The sequence below is a fragment of the Tubulanus polymorphus genome, chromosome 6 (assembly GCF_964204645.1).
Source record: "Tubulanus polymorphus chromosome 6, tnTubPoly1.2, whole genome shotgun sequence".
Taxonomy (NCBI): domain Eukaryota; kingdom Metazoa; phylum Nemertea; class Palaeonemertea; order Tubulaniformes; family Tubulanidae; genus Tubulanus; species Tubulanus polymorphus.
In genome coordinates, this window is record NC_134030.1 from 12,434,077 (window position 1) to 12,453,572 (window position 19,496).

Genomic DNA, 19,496 nt, shown 5'->3' on the forward strand with positions numbered 1-19,496 from the left:
TATAAATCGTGGAAGATATTCGGAGGCGCATTTGTTTGAAATCGGTTTGCACAAACCGTTTCGCTTTGTAGGAAAATCGTCTTTGTTCTACCTCTTTACAAACCGGTTTGCACAAACAAGCGTCAGCGTAAACCTAAAGCAAGCGTTCAAATAGTACGTATGGCCAGTTTTACCGTTGTTAGACCCCTCTCCCCCTTGTACGATCTTGGTACTTATTTCATTGACCCCCAACCGCACCTACATTTTGAAAGACCCCCTAAAATCAACCAATTAGACATAACATGGCATATAATCCAACTTAATAGAACTTTTAACCTACTTTCACTTACTATAGGCTAGTATTGAGATAAGGATCGGTTTACTGTAATTAATTTTGTCTCTCAGACATATGTTTGACGTAATTTTGGATATCTCTCGTCCATTAAGTACGTACATTTTTTTGAGGGACCCCCCTACCAGAAAAGTGCGGTACGTAAATCTTTCTTTAACACCCCCCCCCCCCCCATACGAAGTTAGTACATTGTTTTTCTTTCATATATTGCGTTCCATACAAAACAACTTACGTAGAAATAGCATAAATGGCTTATGATTCGTGGCCCGGTGCAATACGGTGGCACAAACTTGCTGATAGCCTGTGGTCTCATCGGTAGTTTTTCATTAATCAAAGGGACAAAACAAATCAGAAGTGCCTTTAGTTCTTCAAATTTTAAGGCAGCATAAATTTAAGACCAGTCGGGTTACTGACGAAATCAATATCATCGACTGACTGTTTTTTAATAGTTTGGCGATAGCATATTTCTTATAGTAAAGCCATTTAGGCCTTACGTTCCAGTTTAATGTTCCGTGATAGGATATTTTTATAGTAAAAACCATTAAGGCCTAATGTGCCGGTTAAACTTTTCGTGCCAAAAATACATAGCTAGACCTCATATCATAACCGACGATGAAAGGAACCAAGACTTTGTAACTGCATTTAAATTTTTGAACTCAATTAGAAGATTAAAGCTACAACATGACGTAATCGTAGCAAGAAAGCTAGTAGCAAAATGGACTCAGGTCTAGTCTTAACACGAAGACTAGTCAGGGTACCGACTTAACGATATCAACAAGTGCCTTCAGTATGAAAATATTGTCTGTGGTAGAATTATATTCCCAAACCCTGCCTGATTTTCATAACCGCGCGCTTTCAAAATACCGTACTCGCATTCAATTTTGATGTAAATAATTTACCCGCACAACTCATCAAAGTGATGACACGGTAGTAGGACTCTTTCTGACGTCCAAACAATTAAAGATTCAACACATTCAAGCTATCTTTGCAAGATTGTGCGTTGGTTGTAAGATTGTGCATACGTTGTTGAAATATGATAGAGTTTTTAGAGACTATAGATAAAATAAGATAATTCATTACTCTCCAACTATTTCCATGGTATGTAGAGGGATGAATGATTTTGTTTACAAATATTTACATATCGAGAGAAAAATAAAAAGATTTTAAAAACATAACAAGGTTATTTACAATACATACAAAAAGTGTACTATTTACAATCGACAGACTATAGGAGGGATCTATATACATCTAAACTATCTTAAATAAATAGGCCTAGTGCTCATTAAAAATTTGGAATTTTAATATATCAAAGTTTTTAAATGAGTCTAAATTTGGAATGGTTTCGCGAAGTTCGATAAGAAGGGAACAATCAAAGAGAAAATGTAATTCATCCCCAAAAACATTGCAGATTGGGCACATTCTTTCGTTTCTATGGAGATGTAGATTAGAAAATCTATGTACAGGTAATAGGTGAGACCCAATTCTAAACTGAAAATAACTTAACACAAAATTATCATCGAGTTGATTAATATAGAAAATTTCACCTAAGCGCCACCTGGTGTATGATGACGGCCAACAATAAAAGATTCAACACTATCGATTGAAATGAAGCGTTTTTGTGGCAGAAATAAAATCTGACAATTGAAAAACTCATCTTGGAAATAGAACCTAAAACGAACATTGTAAGATTGTGCGGGTTAAAATACGATATGGAGTTTTTGCTAGGATGGCGTTATAGTCATCATCATGCGTACTGATACGGAATGAATTTACGAACCAGATATTTATACAAGGATAAAACAGATGGACTGAGTGATTGATTAAAAAGTTGAACTGAGAATACAAGTTTATTCATTATATATATATATATATATATATATATATATATATGTATGTATATATATATATATATATATATATATATATATATATATATATATATATATATATATATATATATATATATATATATATATATATATATATATATATATATATATATATATATATATATATATATATATAAGCAACTAAGCAAGGGTAAATGACTGGGGGTTATCGTAAGAGTAAGTAGGGGGTTATCATAAAATCATACAAGTTGATCATACTGGTTTCATTCTATTCCTCGAATACGTTGTAGGAGAATTACAGTAAACCTTGCCTACGTAGGTCGGATCTGTTGGGACCAAGAAAACCATCCGACTTAGAACAAGCCGGATTCCAGCCTTTTACCGAAAACTACGACTTCAGTTCTGTAAAATGGAAAACTCCAATCTACGGAAGCTGCTAGGTGACATACGAGAAAATTTTTTTCACAATTTCGACTTATTTTGTCGAAATTCGAAACTCAGGTGTCACTGTCAGGATTCAAACTGTACCAATCAACGTCAATAAGAAATAATTTTTAAATAATAAAATATTTCAGGTATATTTCGCTATTATAATACAGAACCGCAACTAAAAATATCGACCGTTGACATGTATCGTCGATTTCAAGCCAGGAACAGTTGTCGAAACCTGGAAGAAATCAAACTGCAATGGGATGAAATTACCCTCCGACTTAAAGATTGATTCTGCTTTCTGTAAATGTATATACGCTTAGTTACTCAATGACACGCTTTGGGTTCGTGTATCAATATCAAGTTTCTAAAACGGAAATTCCAATATAATTTGATATGAATACATTTGAGACGTACAGAATATTTGGGATCCATACTGGGAATCTAGAACATAAATTAAGTTGATTTTGCGGTTGACAAAACATTTATATTTCATTACCATGCAATGATGTACAATGATTGGATGACTGAGCGATTTTAACGGTCATAAAAAGCCACGAAGAAGCGCCATTTCATTCAATGTTTAGCCGGCCGTGTAGTATACATTTCATGAGAATGGAAAATACATCATTGAACGCGCTATACTCCAATGTATCAGACGTTACAACGGAAAGTGGAGGGTTTAAACCTCATCCTCGATGTAAGCACACCTATCATGCAGATCTCAAGCCGTTACACGAAAATCTCTATCTACGTGTGATGAATTATATCATTTTCAGTATATCTGTTGCTGGTGTCTTTGCAAATTTGTTGTCTTTTGTCATTCTCACTAAAGAACGTTCGAGTAACACCAGTATATTCTATTTGAGATGTTTATCTGTTGTTGATCTGTTTACGTGTCTATCTTATGTGGCCATCGAATTTCAGTATCATCTGTATACTCACACCTTGTTACTGGACATGACCGCTAAATTCAACCACGATATGAAACGTCTTTATTCATATACACAAAATCTTAAATTCACATTCGCAACCATTTCTGACCTGATAACATTACTGGTAGCTATAGACAGATATATTGTAGTTTGTTGGCCTCTAAAAGCGGCCAAAATTATAAGAATTCAGAGAAGTTATATCTACGTCACCTTAGTATCAATAATTTCTGTGAGCGACGTTAGTGGTAGAAACATGTTTAAGTTCACAACTCGCCGTTACCGTAATCCATGTAATGGACATGAAACTTGGCTGCAGAGGTACACGCATTTTGGTAAGAACATTTCTCTGAAATATTATGCGACATTTGTTCGGGCTCCAATATTTGTATTTATCCCGACAGTTATAATGGTTCTGATAACTATCCGATTGATTTTCACGTTGAGACGCGCAGGAGCAGCGAGAAAAACCATGATTACAAATACCCAAACTTCTAACAACAGCAGCAGCCGTAGTTTAACTTTGACATTAATCCTCATTTCATGTTTTTATTTAGTTAGACAGGTTTTTACTCTTAGAGCAACGATTGTTAATTTCATACGTATCCTTGGTGGTAAATATAAGAAAATTTCGTATATTTTTCCTGTACAAAATTTAGTACGAATAATCGTAGCATCTTGTAATTTCTATATTTACTGCGCTTCGAGGCGTCGCTTTCGTAATCAATTTCGAACAATGTTTTACTGTCCCGAAACTTAACAAAAAATATTTTAAATATTAAATGAACAAATTAATGTAATAGTGGCAAAGCAGCAATAACGAGTTTTCTGCCTGGAAGCATCATTGATATGCAAACCTTTGGGAATTTTAGAAATGAAAAAAAAAAATGTTTGTTGGTGAGAATTTGAACCTGATCTAACCAATGATTTTTGAATGATTTAACCAATCGAAAAAGTCCCACAATTCGAATTTGTATGTCAAAACTCATTATTTTGAAACCACATTATTTTGTGGTTTCAAAATAATATTTAACATATAAAATTCGAAATGTGGGCTACGATTATCTCGAGGTACACGGATTAGAGTGTGTCATTCCATGGACTCTAAAGTAAAAGTCCATGGTCATTCGAAGTCCTACTGATATGACTAATATCACACCATAAGATCCCATATATAAATTAATTTCGACATGACATGCAAATTGGAATAAAGATAGAAGAGCAAAAATAGTTTAGGACGAGCGTTAATTGTGGATACCGTAGATTTATGTCTGTGTTCATGGGATTGGGCAAAACAGCATAAAAGAACATTACGAAAAGGCTGAACGGAAAACACGACTGTAAGACTTCTGATGGAGTCGTGCTCTGGCATGTGAGCCCTATCCACCCGGAAGTAAATGCACAGTTAGACTGGTCGCCGCTCACCATGAAGTATCGATTTTTATTGAGAAGTATATTCAATTACAATCGCTGTCACTATCAACAACAACATTGTCACCACCAGTTCACTACTCGTTGTTTCAGTTGCTTCAGCCAGGTATCTTCATCAGTTCATATGTCGTCAGCGGTCAACAAAGTTTGCATTGTCGGATCTGGCAATTGGTAAATGTTTTTTATTTTTATAATCTTTAAACCGCAAAAACAATCCAAAACAAACTCTCATTTAATTGTCATATTCCACAGAGGGGCACGTATCAGAGTTGTAGATTAACCCGGCTCGATTAACCTTGTATATAAGACGCCACGACTTCATATTTATGTTCCAGAATAACAAACTCTTAAGTAGCCAATTGACTTAGTCTAGTACCTAGCCGTTGTTCCTCAAACAACGTCTAGGGCGAAAGTGCTCATATAAGGTTAATTTTTGTCCCTCATTTTGAGGGACGAGGCTTTGAGCGTCTATTTCACCCCTTCAAACAACATCAATTTACCTCAAACAGACTGTTCTGTAATCAGATCTGGAAGTAGTCAGTAACCTGTCTGAGGTTTAGTTTCACAATCGGATATTTTCACAAACCACAGTCAGGAATGGGAAGGTCATTTTTGTATGAAATCTTCGTCAGCCAATTTGACTGACGAGTAATTTGCCTGGCATTTCATTGTCTCTTAAGATATCCGTCTAATTTTTGTTGTAATCGACGCACAACAGATTCGTAGTTTGTCTGATACCTATAACACCTCACCTGACGATCTTAATCCATGTGCAAATCGGCCGTAAAGTGAGAGTAAATTTCCGTCGGGTCAACAGCTGCCATTTTGAAAATTACTGGAGGTGCTGGCACCTGTGGACTGAGGCCAGGACAACAGCACAAACTAACGAAGCGAAACGACGAAATTGAAAAAAATTAAGAAATCAACACTTATTCACATTTTTCTTTTACCAGAATTTATTATTTCATTATTTATTATGGAAAATACGAAGATTTGAAAAATAAGTTGGAAAACCATCAAAAATAAAAATTGTCGTTTCGTCTTGGAAGTTTTCTATAAATCCTTGTAGGTCCCCTTGTCTTATCATGCCACATGTGCAATACAGAGAAATGGCGGCCAATGGCGAAATTGGTGGAGAAATTAATTAATTTCTCAAAATAATGTTGATTAACCACTCGAAACATACATAAAATTGGATTATTTCGAAAGGTACCTGTGTTAGTTTGTGAATTAAGCCATTAATTGTGGACTGAAGTGAATAGAAAGTATATTTTTGAAGTGTTACTTTTTTCAACTGTGTTTTGGTGCTTGTCATCCCTAACGTTGGTATAAGCCCATCCGATTATAAAAAGCTTACCACCAACGATTAGGTAACTAACTAATCTGGAAGTTAACTATTGTTTGTGAATAAATTTGTAATCCAAAGTAGCTATTGACGATGGTAGTAGCGCAAAACTTTTTACTAGTCGCCTCAAAAAACAATTGAAGTGAAGTGCCATAACAAATATGGCGGCTTTTTGTGGTGCATGATGGGAGTGTGAATTACGGATTCAGACTTAAACTTGGACTGACATTGATGCCAATGCAAATATTATTCTTGTTTCAAATTCTTAAGATTAATGTTGACCAAAATTTATGCATTTTATCAACAAAAAATAACATTTAGAGTAATATTAGAGAGACATATTGAATTTTCACATTTTATTAATTTAGTCCGTATTGGAAATCCCGATAGTGGCAATCAATTCAAATCAAATCAATAGATTCTCCGGTTGGCGATTTAAATCAAGAATTTTATTATAAAACACGTTTTCAAAGTCAACAAGGTAACTTATTTATTTTATTTATTTTAGTACAAAGGTTTGATTTGACACTTAAATCAGTTGTTGCATTGCAATTAACAGGAGTTAACCGCTATATGATACTTTAGCGTCAGACGTTGTAGGGAACCGGTAACAACAACTGGTATTGAGACTACCAATTGACTTTGCATATGAAGATTAGTAAAGATGCGGTTTGAAAACTACTGAAAATGATGCATTACAACCATTGGTTATTTTGAAGATGATTAGGCCTATAGGCCTAGGCCTACAGGCTTTCCATCACTGTATCAATTTGGTCAATCATTGGTCAAAAGTTTGACCTTTGACCCCCTCAAACTATAGGTGGCGCTATAGTACAGCGGACGTTCTGATACAAGTCGGAGATAAAAGTCGAACATCGACGGACGTTCTGCGGTCTAATGGGTTTATGTAAAAACGATATTCTATTTATCAAATGTCTATAATGTCTATTAAATGATAAGTGGGCTCCGTTCACTTTTCGTCCGTCCGTCCGTCCGTAGACGAATCCAGTTATTTTGGGAAGTTTTGAAGATGCTTCAAGGTAATGTCTTGATATTTGGTTTATACATGTATCTACCCTAGGCACATTGTCCGCCCAAAAACTGGCCCTGTCAGAATCAAGATGGCCGACTGGCAGCCATTGTTGTTCGCCAAAATCAGCACTTTTTACACGTTTTTGAACTTTTTGAGGGAAATTTAGAAAACGCCTTGATCAATTACCTTGATCTTTCGTATATTTTCCCATTTCTCATTGCAACTGCTGATGGGTATTCTTTGGAAAGGGATGTTTTATACCTGAGACAGGTATTTTTGATCAGCCAACTATGACGCAATTGGCGGCCATCTTGGTGTCATCAGTACTCATTCATAAGTGGGAAAAAGTTTTTCGACATTAGTATTGATACCTAAGCATAATACATAAGCATATTTTAAGCAAAATATGCTTATCCTTGGGATGACTAAATGTGCTCAGCGCATACTGAATAGATGAACCAGCGGCCTCAATTTTTCAGTCACCTACTGAGGTGAAAGACTTTATCATCATAACTTATCTAAGTCACCATAATATTTTGCAAATCAAAATTAACGAAGACTTGTTAAGCCTAACAATATACGGCGGAAAATTGTCTAGAGCAAACTATCGGCAATCGCTGTGGTACACAAAAATTACTGGATTTAAACTAGTTGATTACGGCCCCCAAATGTATCTGAGCACCTAGAAATATCAATTTTTCCAGGGATTGCCTCCAGTCCAACGACCCCCCCCCCCCGTTCCTAATGTAGGCTTGCGGCGTCACCGGTGCTCATTTTCTGAACACCGCCCTTGCTTTGATTTCAACCCAGCGAGAACACTGCTTTGGTTTTTGTATTATGGTCACCAGGGGGCGTTGAATAGTGGAATATCTTCAGAATTTCCATATTGTACTGGTACCTCATCCTCCCTCTGCAGGGACTCGAACCTGATGGCATCGCTACACTCAGCCACGGCACGAACCCCTGCATCAGTAGACCGGGTGCGCAGGTACATGCGCAGCTTTCCGAACGAAAACTGGCGGCACCAATCAGATTGCTCGTTGTATAATCGTTTCAAGGAAGAACTATAAATGGGAAAACCCGGGCTAGAATAAAACGGGATTTCTGATTGGCTAAAAATCACATCATCTGAACTGCGCATGTATCTGCGCACACGGTCGATTAAGGCAGGGTTTCGTGCCGTGGCAATCTCGATGCCATCAGGTTCGAATCCCTGCCGGGGGAGGATGCTGGTACCTAGGCATATTTTCTTGCCACAATCGATTTGAAAATTGTAGCTCATGACATGTTGTATGATCGTGGTGTGTTTCAATGTCATTGGTATCAGTATGGGCACCTATATTCACGTGAAGGCATTGAATATATATACAAATCAGCTTTATTTTTCAAATATTTCAACAAAGGTTACTGGTTACAACCCAAAATTCTTACTTATTGAAAGTGAACTGGTACCCATGCAATCTATGATCTAGGGTTTAATCCTTTTGGGATACTTCTATTGCCTGAATTCTGAGTGCCCTATGTTTAATCTGCCTTGAATTGTCCCTGACAGGCCTTGTCACAATGTACGTGACTGGGGTTAACAGCTGATGGCCCAGGATATGTATAGCCTTCTGACTTAAGGGTAGAAGTTCATCAATTAGCGGCAGGTTCAAACGAACTCAGCATTCAAGCCTGCATTCTATTGCATGCTGTGTTATTTAGTTGAAACATTGATAACCATGCAGTCGGCTGTACATTAATCCTCAAAATACTGTTTGCAGGTTTTAAAAGAAAGTTTGATAGATTTGATCAGGCCTTTCAGGCATTTTATCAATTCCCTAATGGGCATAGGGTCTGGGGCCCTTGCTTTGATCGATATATGCCAATATGTTTCGTCTGATTTAACAAATGATTCTTTATTTTATGCAGGGGCTCGGCAATAGCTAAGATAGTGGGTAATAATGTTGCCAAGGATCCCACATTTGAGAAAAATGTCAGCATGTATGTTTACGAAGAAATGATCGAAGGACGTAAACTAACTGATATCATTAATACTGATCACGAGAATCTGAGGTACCTACCTGGAATTAAACTGCCAGAAAATGTGGTAAGAAGTATAACATTATTTTATTCTTTAGTTAGGCTATCAATGCTGTTAGAACTTTGATTAAGATATGTCTCGAAATAAGGGATTTAGAATTTGCAAAACTGTAGTTTATAGACATTGACATAGCTATGGAAGGGTTGCAAAAAAATCCACCCCCAATCCAGGAGGAGAGGGGTCCACTGGATGGAGTTATTTTGGGGAGTTTGAATGCAATAACTCCCTGTAGCTTAAAGCAATAAGATTCAAAATTTTGTGTTACCTTAAGCCGCAATCACACGGAGACGATTTGGCACGGGCGGATCAGGCTTGGGCCAAATTTGGCCCGTGCCTAATTAGAGAACATAATTGCGTTCACACGCAAACCATTCACTCGATACTAAACAATGCTAGAATAAAACAAAGTGAATCATTTCCGGTGCCAGTTGCAATTCAAACGCAATCATTTGTCTGATGCTAAAATATGCTTCAGGCCCATTTGGCACCCATGTGAACAGTTGTTCCGGTCCAAATTAAGCACGGGCCAAAAATGCTTGTGCGATCCAAGCTTTACTGATACTCTGTCCATTCCCTGTATCCAGCAATGTGATTCTTTTTACCGATGTTACTGAGTGCCAATTGTATGAAATGGTCAAATTTTAAGATTTTTAATATTCAAAATGGCCTGCCTTTCAAACAGCCTTGAGTATCCTGAAATTCAGACTAGGGTATGATCACTGTTTACATGGAGTGATTTCTTGAGTTCAGGGTTAGATCCAGGTCATATTCCATCATGCATTCCATTACACAGTGAGTGAGTGTCCTTTTCCCCCTGAAAGTGCCCTTATGAATTTCTGTCATATTCTGTAAAGTGAAATGTTTGGAATTATTTAGATACTTCAATGGCCATAAAATGGTGCTCTGACTCTGTGCAGAATATAAATGTTTTTCAAAGTTGGATATTTACAGTCTCAAATGACAACATTGTTTCATTCTGCATTAGGCGACGGCCGATAGCATGTAGGCTAGTCTTTGATTTTGCTAGTCGTGATCAAAAAAGATTCAATGGTCATCTTGATAGTGTTACACTGATAAAATCTTTTCCTCAAATTCTTCAACGAGGTAGAACTTAACTACTTGTTCAGCGCTGCCAACCATTTTGATTTTTCCATAACCATTCCATGTAATCGTTTGAAAATATGCTGTTCAGTTTTCAGAAAATTGCTTCAGAGTTTTTTCCACCAGAAAATAGCCTACTGAAAAAAATTGAACGGATTAAATCTATTTTTATGGCAAATTACTTCTTTTTCCTAATCTAAGCTTCTCAATCATACTTGTAAGTTCAGCTGGGATTTTGGTCTGACGATCAACAATCGCTATCCTCATAGCAACCAGTGGACAGGTCTTCATCTGGTTTCTCTGACACTGTACTATTGCGCCATCAATATTAATTGATGCAAAAGCAGTAGAAAACCCTTGTGTCGGTTGTTTCAGATTTTTAGCTTATGAATGATAAATTTGGCTTTTAAATTTGTACTTAGCAGGTTTTTATCGTTCATATAATCTATTCCCTATATTTGAATGTGGCTATTGTACCACTTGTGAATATGTTTTTAGATTGCAATTCCTGATGTGACTGATGCTTGTAAAGATGCTGATATTCTGGTATTTGTGCTTCCTCATCAGTTTATTCGTGGCATCTGTCAGGCTATGAAAGGTCATATTAAACCAAATGCAATTGGTATATCATTAATCAAGGTAAGATTTATTTACAGACCTGTATGATTTATGCTGATTTATGTAACTCCAAAAAGAAAATGAAATTGGCATATTAACTCATTATCATTGTAGCCTTCATAAGATTTGAGATACCGGTAACTTATTAGATGTTGAGTAGGCATATCAAGAACAGCTAGGCCTATACATCAAGTATACCATTGAATTTAGACTGAGCGTAGTCTTTTTTGACGCCTTATAAAACATTACCATTATGAAACCTGAACAATGTTAATCATTCGGCATCATTTTACAAACGACAACCCCCACCACCCCCCCCCCCCGACAACCGTAAATTGATGTGCAAAACGTCACAGGTATATGTGTACACATAGGCCTTCAAGCTATTTGGCAAAATATTATTGATAAAGATGTAGAATGGCTTTCTGTGATAATATAAGGCGCTCTATTTGAACGTCGAAATGTAATATTGCATTGAATATCATTAGAAGACATATCGTAATAGTAAAGGATGTATGATTATATCAGAAGTGGCAGGCATGAATAGAAATCATAAGTAAATCGCATTATTCGGTCAAAATGGCGGATGTATACACGATTTGGAAGTCAGATAGGCCTATAGAAGTAAGACCCTGACATGGGGATGCTGGTGGAAGAACGAAACTATCTACGATCTGTGTAGGGCCGGTGTGAATTTCATCGGCGGCTACAAGCGGTCAATATAAAATTGTGTAAACATTTTTATAATTGCAATATTCAAATGTTTTAGAAAATATGTTCGATATTAGGGGTATGCAGGTTTCATGAGATTAGCAATTCATAATAGCATAGCTGTCATTTAGGCTCCGCGTCCTCTGATGGCATGACTGTATTAGGTGACAATTCCCTTGGGTGCCCTCATTTTACTGGAAAGTACTTCTTTCCAAGTCCAAAAGTCTCTCCTTTCTGGGCTAAAAATGCCGAAAAAGTCCTTCTTAGTACTTCTTTTTATCCTGGCCTTACCACTGGAAACCCTGTTAAATGAGGGCACACACAATTTAAGAAATAAATTGATGGGTTGCTAGTGGTTTTCTGGTAATGGTGTTCAGAGGATATTTTTGGATCTCTCTGCCACTCTTTTGGGCTTACAATCAAAAATATGTCCCCATTACGATTGCCCCATTTTGCCTGATTGATAATTTAAAAGAAACAGTGATAAAAGACAAATTCTATCTTGCGATATATCGGTTAATACTTAGGCCCCTAATATATAAAAAGTTATATTGCCTATGCCAAACTATAGCAGCTGGTGTGTGTGTGTGATTCATTTTCATGCCAACAGTATCCCTTCTAATTTCTTACTCTATTCCTATACAACAGAGATCAATAATCAATCTATGTTACGGAAATATACGCATTTGGCATTTGTTAGATTAGAAATTTCTGACAAATGTATCTACTAGTATGCCGTAGTATTTAATAAGTATTAATATTATAAGTATGAGCACAAGTAGTAATAGTATTTTTTAAGTATGCCATAGTATTTAAAATTTGAATTTGAAAGTTTATGTCTAGTTACTAATGACGCTAACTAGCAGTCACAATTTGTACTATGCATATGCGGTCTCTGATGGGCTGGAATTCTTGCACTCAGTTCCGTCGCTTCGTAGGTGAGCTCAGGTTGGTTGTATAGTGAGAATATTATATCATTCATTGTACAGGTTTTTAGACACCGCGTTCTTCCTTTTATAGCACCCTGAGATTTCCGCATTGCACAGGGTAGCTACGTTAAAAATCCTTAAATCGACGATCAGGAACCAACGACGAGAAAACGTTCTTAAAACTTCAAACCTTAAATTTCACTTTATTTTCTTCGATATATCGGAGAGATGAGGCTGGATATCCAACCCGCTCAAAAGCTACAACTCGAATCTCTGATTTCTTTCAAAAAATTTTCAACTGGGATACTATTACATAAGACACCAAGGGTGGCAGAGACCAGAAGGCAGTTATCAAAACAATACAAACTGACTGACACTTCAAAACTGACTGACACCCTGCCCCCTTAGTAACATCAATGAAAATAAGACAATATTTTGTAAAATAAGAAATAGAAATCATAAACTAGACCTAAAAATGCTCTGTTAATTTAGACTAAATTTAGTTAAATATCTACGCTGTTATAGTTGTATTCGGAAGCAACTGTTGGACTACAGTAGGCTGTATAAATAGAAAATGGGCAACTAGCTGGGTACAGTGTGTCTGGCTGCCATCATAAGCCAGCTTGTGTCGAGCAGATATGATTGCAAGTGGTGTCCTACCATAGGCCGCTAGTTGCGATAAACCTAGTTGCATCGGTAGGTGTCTAGTCGCAGGTTGACATAAGCCAGCCTTAGAGGAAAGAGCATGTTATGGCATTTTTTCGAGATGATGGCAGCAGTGGTCTTCAAAAGCCAGACAAAGTTCGTAGTCATGAAATATCCATTACCCCTAAACATGGTTGATGGTTATATTATTGGCATGTTTAGATCCTTAAAACTCACTTTCATTGAATTGTGTGTTTTAGGACGTCTAAGCTGAATAGCTTTTATTCAGATATGTCTTGGCCTAATCTGAACAAGTTTTATATTATTGTTAAAGAATAGAGACTTATATGATATCCTAGAATTGCTATATATTCAAGTCGTGAATTTGAAAAAATGTTATAGAACATTTTTTTGGCTGATGAAGTCAATCTGAAGTGTGCCAATCCAGTCGACGTCCATGTGGCAACGGCCATGAGTAGTCTATGGATACTAGTACCGGTATTAGATGACCGTTTCATCAGCTGTGGATGACGCCTTAAATCGAATTGACAGAATTGAGTTGATTTGGTTACGAACTAAAACAGTTGACATTACATGCAGACTCGAATGAAGAAATAGATACTAAGGCTTTAAGCTGGCAGCTGCTGACAAGGTACCATCCTGTATTATAGCAAATTGGCAGCTGACTGCTGTGGTAATTACTGTCCTGTATTGCAACTGTGCACGGTATGGAAATAGACCTAAGCCTTCGACCAATGTCCTAGACTGTTCATGTTCTTGGTATCACCTCAGGAAGAAATTGGACGTTACATTATTGGGTTCATGTTAAATTTGTGTGTTGTGGGCTTATGTGAAAATGTCTGGTTTATGATTCTAATTGCAACATTTATTCGGGGCTATAGAATCTTCACCAGTTCAACAAAGAATGAGACGCATGGATGAAATAAACTTTTCAATTCCACTTAAATATTTCATAAAGAAATATTTGCCTCCTTCAATTATTAAGCATATTTGATACATTTCTATTTACTTATTGGCCATTCAAGATTTGTTCATTAATATGCTAGATTGCTGACCTGAGATCATGCCTTTGAAACATGAAACGTGACCTTAAGATTTAAAGCCTATTGCTGAAATAAACAGATTTTGGTGTAGGACCTATGATAGATGCTGGCCTGCCCTTGTAACATATGTTGTACCTATTGGATGTAGGCCTGATTAATTCAGGAGTTGAATACAAATATTGTTGCAAATATTATTATAAATGTAAGGGTGTCAGCTGCAGTTGTTAGGATACTCCCAATTTGGAGCAGTGGTTAATTTTGTTCAATATCCAACCTCCTTGATACTTTAGGGCGAAGGATTTTACTATATGCATAGGCACAGCATGACTTCGTGCTATTCAGTATATGCATGTGCCAATTTTTTCCTTTTGTTTAATGACATATGTCGTTAAGTGTCATATTGAGCAATGAGAGAGATTTTGTGCACAGATTCGAGGAGAATAAGCGATCAATTTTGTATGTTCACTGTATAGTGTGGTTGCCTTATTAAGAAAATTTTTAGAAATTGTAGACTAACGATAGACTTGAACTGTTTATGGAACGTTTTGCCCAAATTGTTCAATTTATTTCTATTTGTAAAAATGGGCTCAACATTTGCACGTCAACAGCCAACATAGAGATATGAGGCATTCGATGTTCGATGTCTGTCGCGGTACGAACAGAATCGCCAATGACGGATCACACTAATTAGCGTCAACAACCGACAACAAGCATCCTTGAGCGTCAACGGGTCCGGTGCATCAAAAATCGGCAATTAATATAAGCATTTTAGATTACAGATTTTAAGAATAAAGATTTGGCAATGTCCAAAGGGCGCGATAGTTCAATTCCATGAAACTTTTTATTATACGGTTGTATCCAAGACTGGTTACCGGTCTCTATCTTCCATAAGCTTATTGAATGAGCATGACAACCAGTCTAATACTCATACGGATTGAGATATAACGTCATCATTTGTCAGATTGAATCCTAGCAATGGAAATTTGGTTTGTTTGGAGTCCGACATTTATTTGACGTTTGTTCAATTTCATTAATATTCCGTCAGTACAGAGGTACAACATTGATACGGAAGTTCAAAATCCGTTGCGTTAGGCAGTCGATTACTGATTGAATTATGTCAGGCAGTCAAATAGCATCGTACGGACATCATATTGATCGTATGCCTGTTGAATGCCTCACTTCAGGGGGGGGGGGGGGGTTGGTCGATTCAGGTCATTCATTGATACCTGCTCTAATGAACCGCTGAGGAAAAATAAAAAGTTTGTTATATCCGAGTTCATTAGATCTATTTAACATCATTTATGAATGAAAAGAGAACACCCGAAACACAAACCAACTGGTTTCATTAGAGTAGCCACTGCAAACCATTAATTCATATATGATCTCAGGTAACTTTGAGTGGCATCTATACTATTAAGCAGAACAGACGGTATTTACTGCAACACATTATAGGGAAATTGATGCATGTATTGAAACGTCTTTTTATTGATGCTTAACACCAGTTTTTCCCGTCATCAAGTTACATGTTTCAAACAGATTGGTGGTCCGAGGGAGTCACAATATTCATTCTAAGCCCGGGCTAAAATTCGGTTAAAAGGATGTGTTCGCCATCTAACAGTAAAGTACCGTACTATGCTTCTGTAGTAGTACTATAGTAATTTACTGACCTGCAGCATCAGAACAGTACATGATGACCCAGTTCTCTCAACACTGATTTGTGCCTCAGGTTGTTAAAAACATTGGTTAAGACATTCATCACACGTAATCTTTGGATAAAAATTAATATGATTGGACTTAGCGATATGTTCTGACCGTGTTGCCTGCCCATACGCAGCGTCTCAGAATGGTTCTTTAAGGGGGACAGGCCCATTGCGCAGTTTTTCAGAATGGTTCCATACCACAGATATGATGTAAAACTTTGTACGGAAAGGGGGTCAAAGATAATCTATCATACAAACAAATACATACCCAAGGTCAGAGACCCAAACAATAGACACACGTGCATTAACACCTGTGGCCATGTCTGAGGTAGTCTAGTTTGACATTTCACATATTAATGGAATCATTCGAAGTTCCCCATGTGATAGAAAATTTTCAATTAAATGTCCCTCAATTTAAGCACAATATCATGCAATTCATTGGTTGAATGGCGAGGCATTTTAAATGAACGTACGGGTGGTGTGGTCAATATAGAAAGTACGAAGATCGAACGAGGAGGGGCCTAAAAATGGCTGGGGCAGAATTTACTGTTAGTTATTTGAATGACAGGTTTTGTACCACAGACAGGTCAGATGGGTAGGGGGTGTGGGGTTGGTTCCAAGAACTCTAAACACGTGAAGCATTTAGATTCATTTCCCGGCCAATTAATGAATGATTTTCGTTAGCAAAAAATAACAGGATTCTGCATTTATGCGCCGTCCATCGGACGAGCATTCAGATAGTATAGTCATATAATGCACGTGTGTAAGGATTAATTCCAGCTATTTGTTTCAGAGCTTAGACCATGATTCTTAGACCATGATTTCAGATTCATTACAAGCTAACTGGTTGAATAAAGTGGTTGAATACAAGCTAACTGGTTGAGTAAATCACATTTTTCATTCGCGTCACTCCCCGGAGATGCGACGGAATGAGAACAAGGAAATGAATGTGCCGGTTGAAACGTCTGAATAATGTCAAACTTCAGGGCGTTTGGTCCCTTTTTAGCCCACTTGGGACTTTAGTCCCAGTGGGCTATTGCGTTCACTTATCGTCCATCTGTCCGTTCGTCCCTCCGTAGACGGAATCCAATTATTTTGGGAAGTTTTAGAGACGCTTCAATGTAATGTCTTGATATTTGGGTTACACATGTATCTACCCTAGACACATCTTCAGCCAAAAAACTAGCCCTGTCTGAATCAAGATGGCCGACTGGCAGCCATTGTTGTTTGCCAGAATCATCACTTTATACACATTTTTTGAGGGAAATTTTGAAAACGTTTTGGTCAATTACCTTGATCTTTCGTATATATTTGTTACCCCCAAGGGCCCATCAGCATAAGAAAAATTTTGTCAATTTTGTCCTGTAGCTTCCTACAGGTTGGCCATTTCTCATTGCAATTTGTGATGGGTATTTTTTGGAAAGGAATGTTTTATACCTGAGATAGGTATTTTTGATCAGCCAATTATGGCGCAATTGGCGGCCATCTTGGTATCATCAGTACTCATTTGTAGTACATTATATTGATACCTATGTATATTGTGTTACCACAATCAATTGGAAAAATGTTGCTCATAACGTGTTCTATGATTTTGGTGAGTTTCAAGGTCATTGGTTTTTGTATATTGCCACCAGGGGGCGTTGAATAATACAATAACTTAGTATTTCTATATCATATTTGTACCTATGCATATTTTGTTACCACAATCAATTGCAAAGTTGTAGCTCATGACATCATCTATCATTGTGGTGAGTTTTAAGAACATTAGTTATTCTATATGGTCACCAGGGGGCGTTGAATAGTACAATAACTTAGTATTTCCTTATTATATTGGTACCTTGGCATATTTTGTTACCATGATCCATTGCAAAGTTGTAGTTCATGACATGTTCTATGATTGTGGTTAGTTTCAAGGTCATTGGGTTTTGCATATGGTCACCAGGGGCGTTGAGTAGTAGAATAACTTAGTATTTCCATATCAAATTTTTAACGAGGCATGTTTTGTTATCACATCAATTACAAAATCGTAGCTGCTGACATATTCTATGATTGTGGTGAGTTTCAAGGTCATTGGTTTTTGTATATGGTCACCAGGGGGCGTTGAATATTGAAATTGTTAGATTATTGAGCATTTAAAATCACTTCCCAAGCGGGCATGGTGTCCCTGGACCCCTAGTTCAATTCCTCTGGCTTGATCTTAATTATTTTGCGATGGACCTTTGTTGCCATTGCGTGTGAATATCACTGTAAACAGCTGAGAAATAATGAACGACTAAAACTACAAATTGTAGCAGCCGGCAACACCTTGTATATCGTTAATCAATGGACATTCATCAAAAAATTTGTTGACCTATTAGAGCACTGTCCTGGTAGTTGCTTGCCTCAGGAAGGATTTAGTATTCCACAAGACCTGTGACAAGTGAAGTACGCTGGCAAATCATCAATGATCACAGACCTGTCAACTTTGATGTTGCCAAATTTTGTCAAAAAGCGCCAGTGGTATATCGAGGCTAGCTCTATACATACACATAGTTTACAGAACACTGAATCAGCCACTGAGGACTGAGTTGAATGGCTATTGGGCTACCATGATAAATATCATCAGGAAACTATTAACATCGACACAATCTCGTAACAACTGACTTATTGATATCTTTGTCAGGAAACTTTGTGATAGGCCTGTAGGTTGCATCCAATCAAGGAGCATACCCATTCTGTTTCTGGGTTTCTCATTTTTACAGTCTGAAGCTTAGAACTAAGTATATATTTGATTTTGGAAACACGTTCTTTTCAAGTTTGTGAAGTTAGTTTCAACAAGAGGATATAATGCAGGTATCTTACAAAACTGCGCTCTCTTCTTAATTTGTTAATGGAGTATCAGACAGCTTTACCAAAGTGTCTCTTCTCCCATGAACATCGTATGTTCTCATTGAGATTAAACTTAGCCTTTGAAGAATAAATTTCAGGTAAAATGCTTGAATTCATTTTATAGGGAAATGAAATTGTCAAACCTGGAACTGCTAGCGGTGATGAAAAGGTTAGTTATTGGTTTGTTGTGCATTGATGTAAGTCAGCTAGTAAGTTAATACCTAACCAGACTCACTGAACTGACCGTGAAATCAATAGCCGCAGCTGACTATACTATTCTGAATCAGGTGTTCCCCTCATTATCAGTAGTATTTGATTTTGCACATAACATCTATAGCTTGTAGCTTTAATAATATCATTCAGATGAATTGTATTTTAAGCATCTCATTCTTGTGTACTTAACTGATCATATTGCACGCTATTTTT

At 37.0% G+C, this 19,496-nt stretch overlaps 1 protein-coding gene across 5 annotated transcripts in view; it reads left to right on the forward strand.

Annotated features, from left to right (window-relative positions):
- Window positions 1-4,958: 4,958 nt before the first annotated feature.
- LOC141906660 (glycerol-3-phosphate dehydrogenase [NAD(+)], cytoplasmic-like) overlaps window positions 4,959-19,496 on the forward strand; it is a 31,311-nt gene continuing 16,773 nt past the window's right edge. For 3 of the 5 annotated variants that reach the window (XR_012619384.1, XM_074795938.1, XM_074795936.1), the window contains exons 1-4: window positions 4,959-5,144; window positions 9,263-9,440; window positions 11,034-11,174; window positions 19,195-19,239. Coding sequence is in view for 4 of the 5 variants with exons in the window: in XM_074795938.1 (XP_074652039.1) it covers window positions 4,969-5,144; window positions 9,263-9,440; window positions 11,034-11,174; window positions 19,195-19,239 (540 nt within the window). In the remaining variant the exon portion in view is untranslated. The remainder of the gene's footprint in view (window positions 5,145-9,262; window positions 9,441-11,033; window positions 11,175-19,194; window positions 19,240-19,496) is intronic. The other 2 variants (XM_074795940.1, XM_074795939.1) reach the window with 1 other exon arrangement.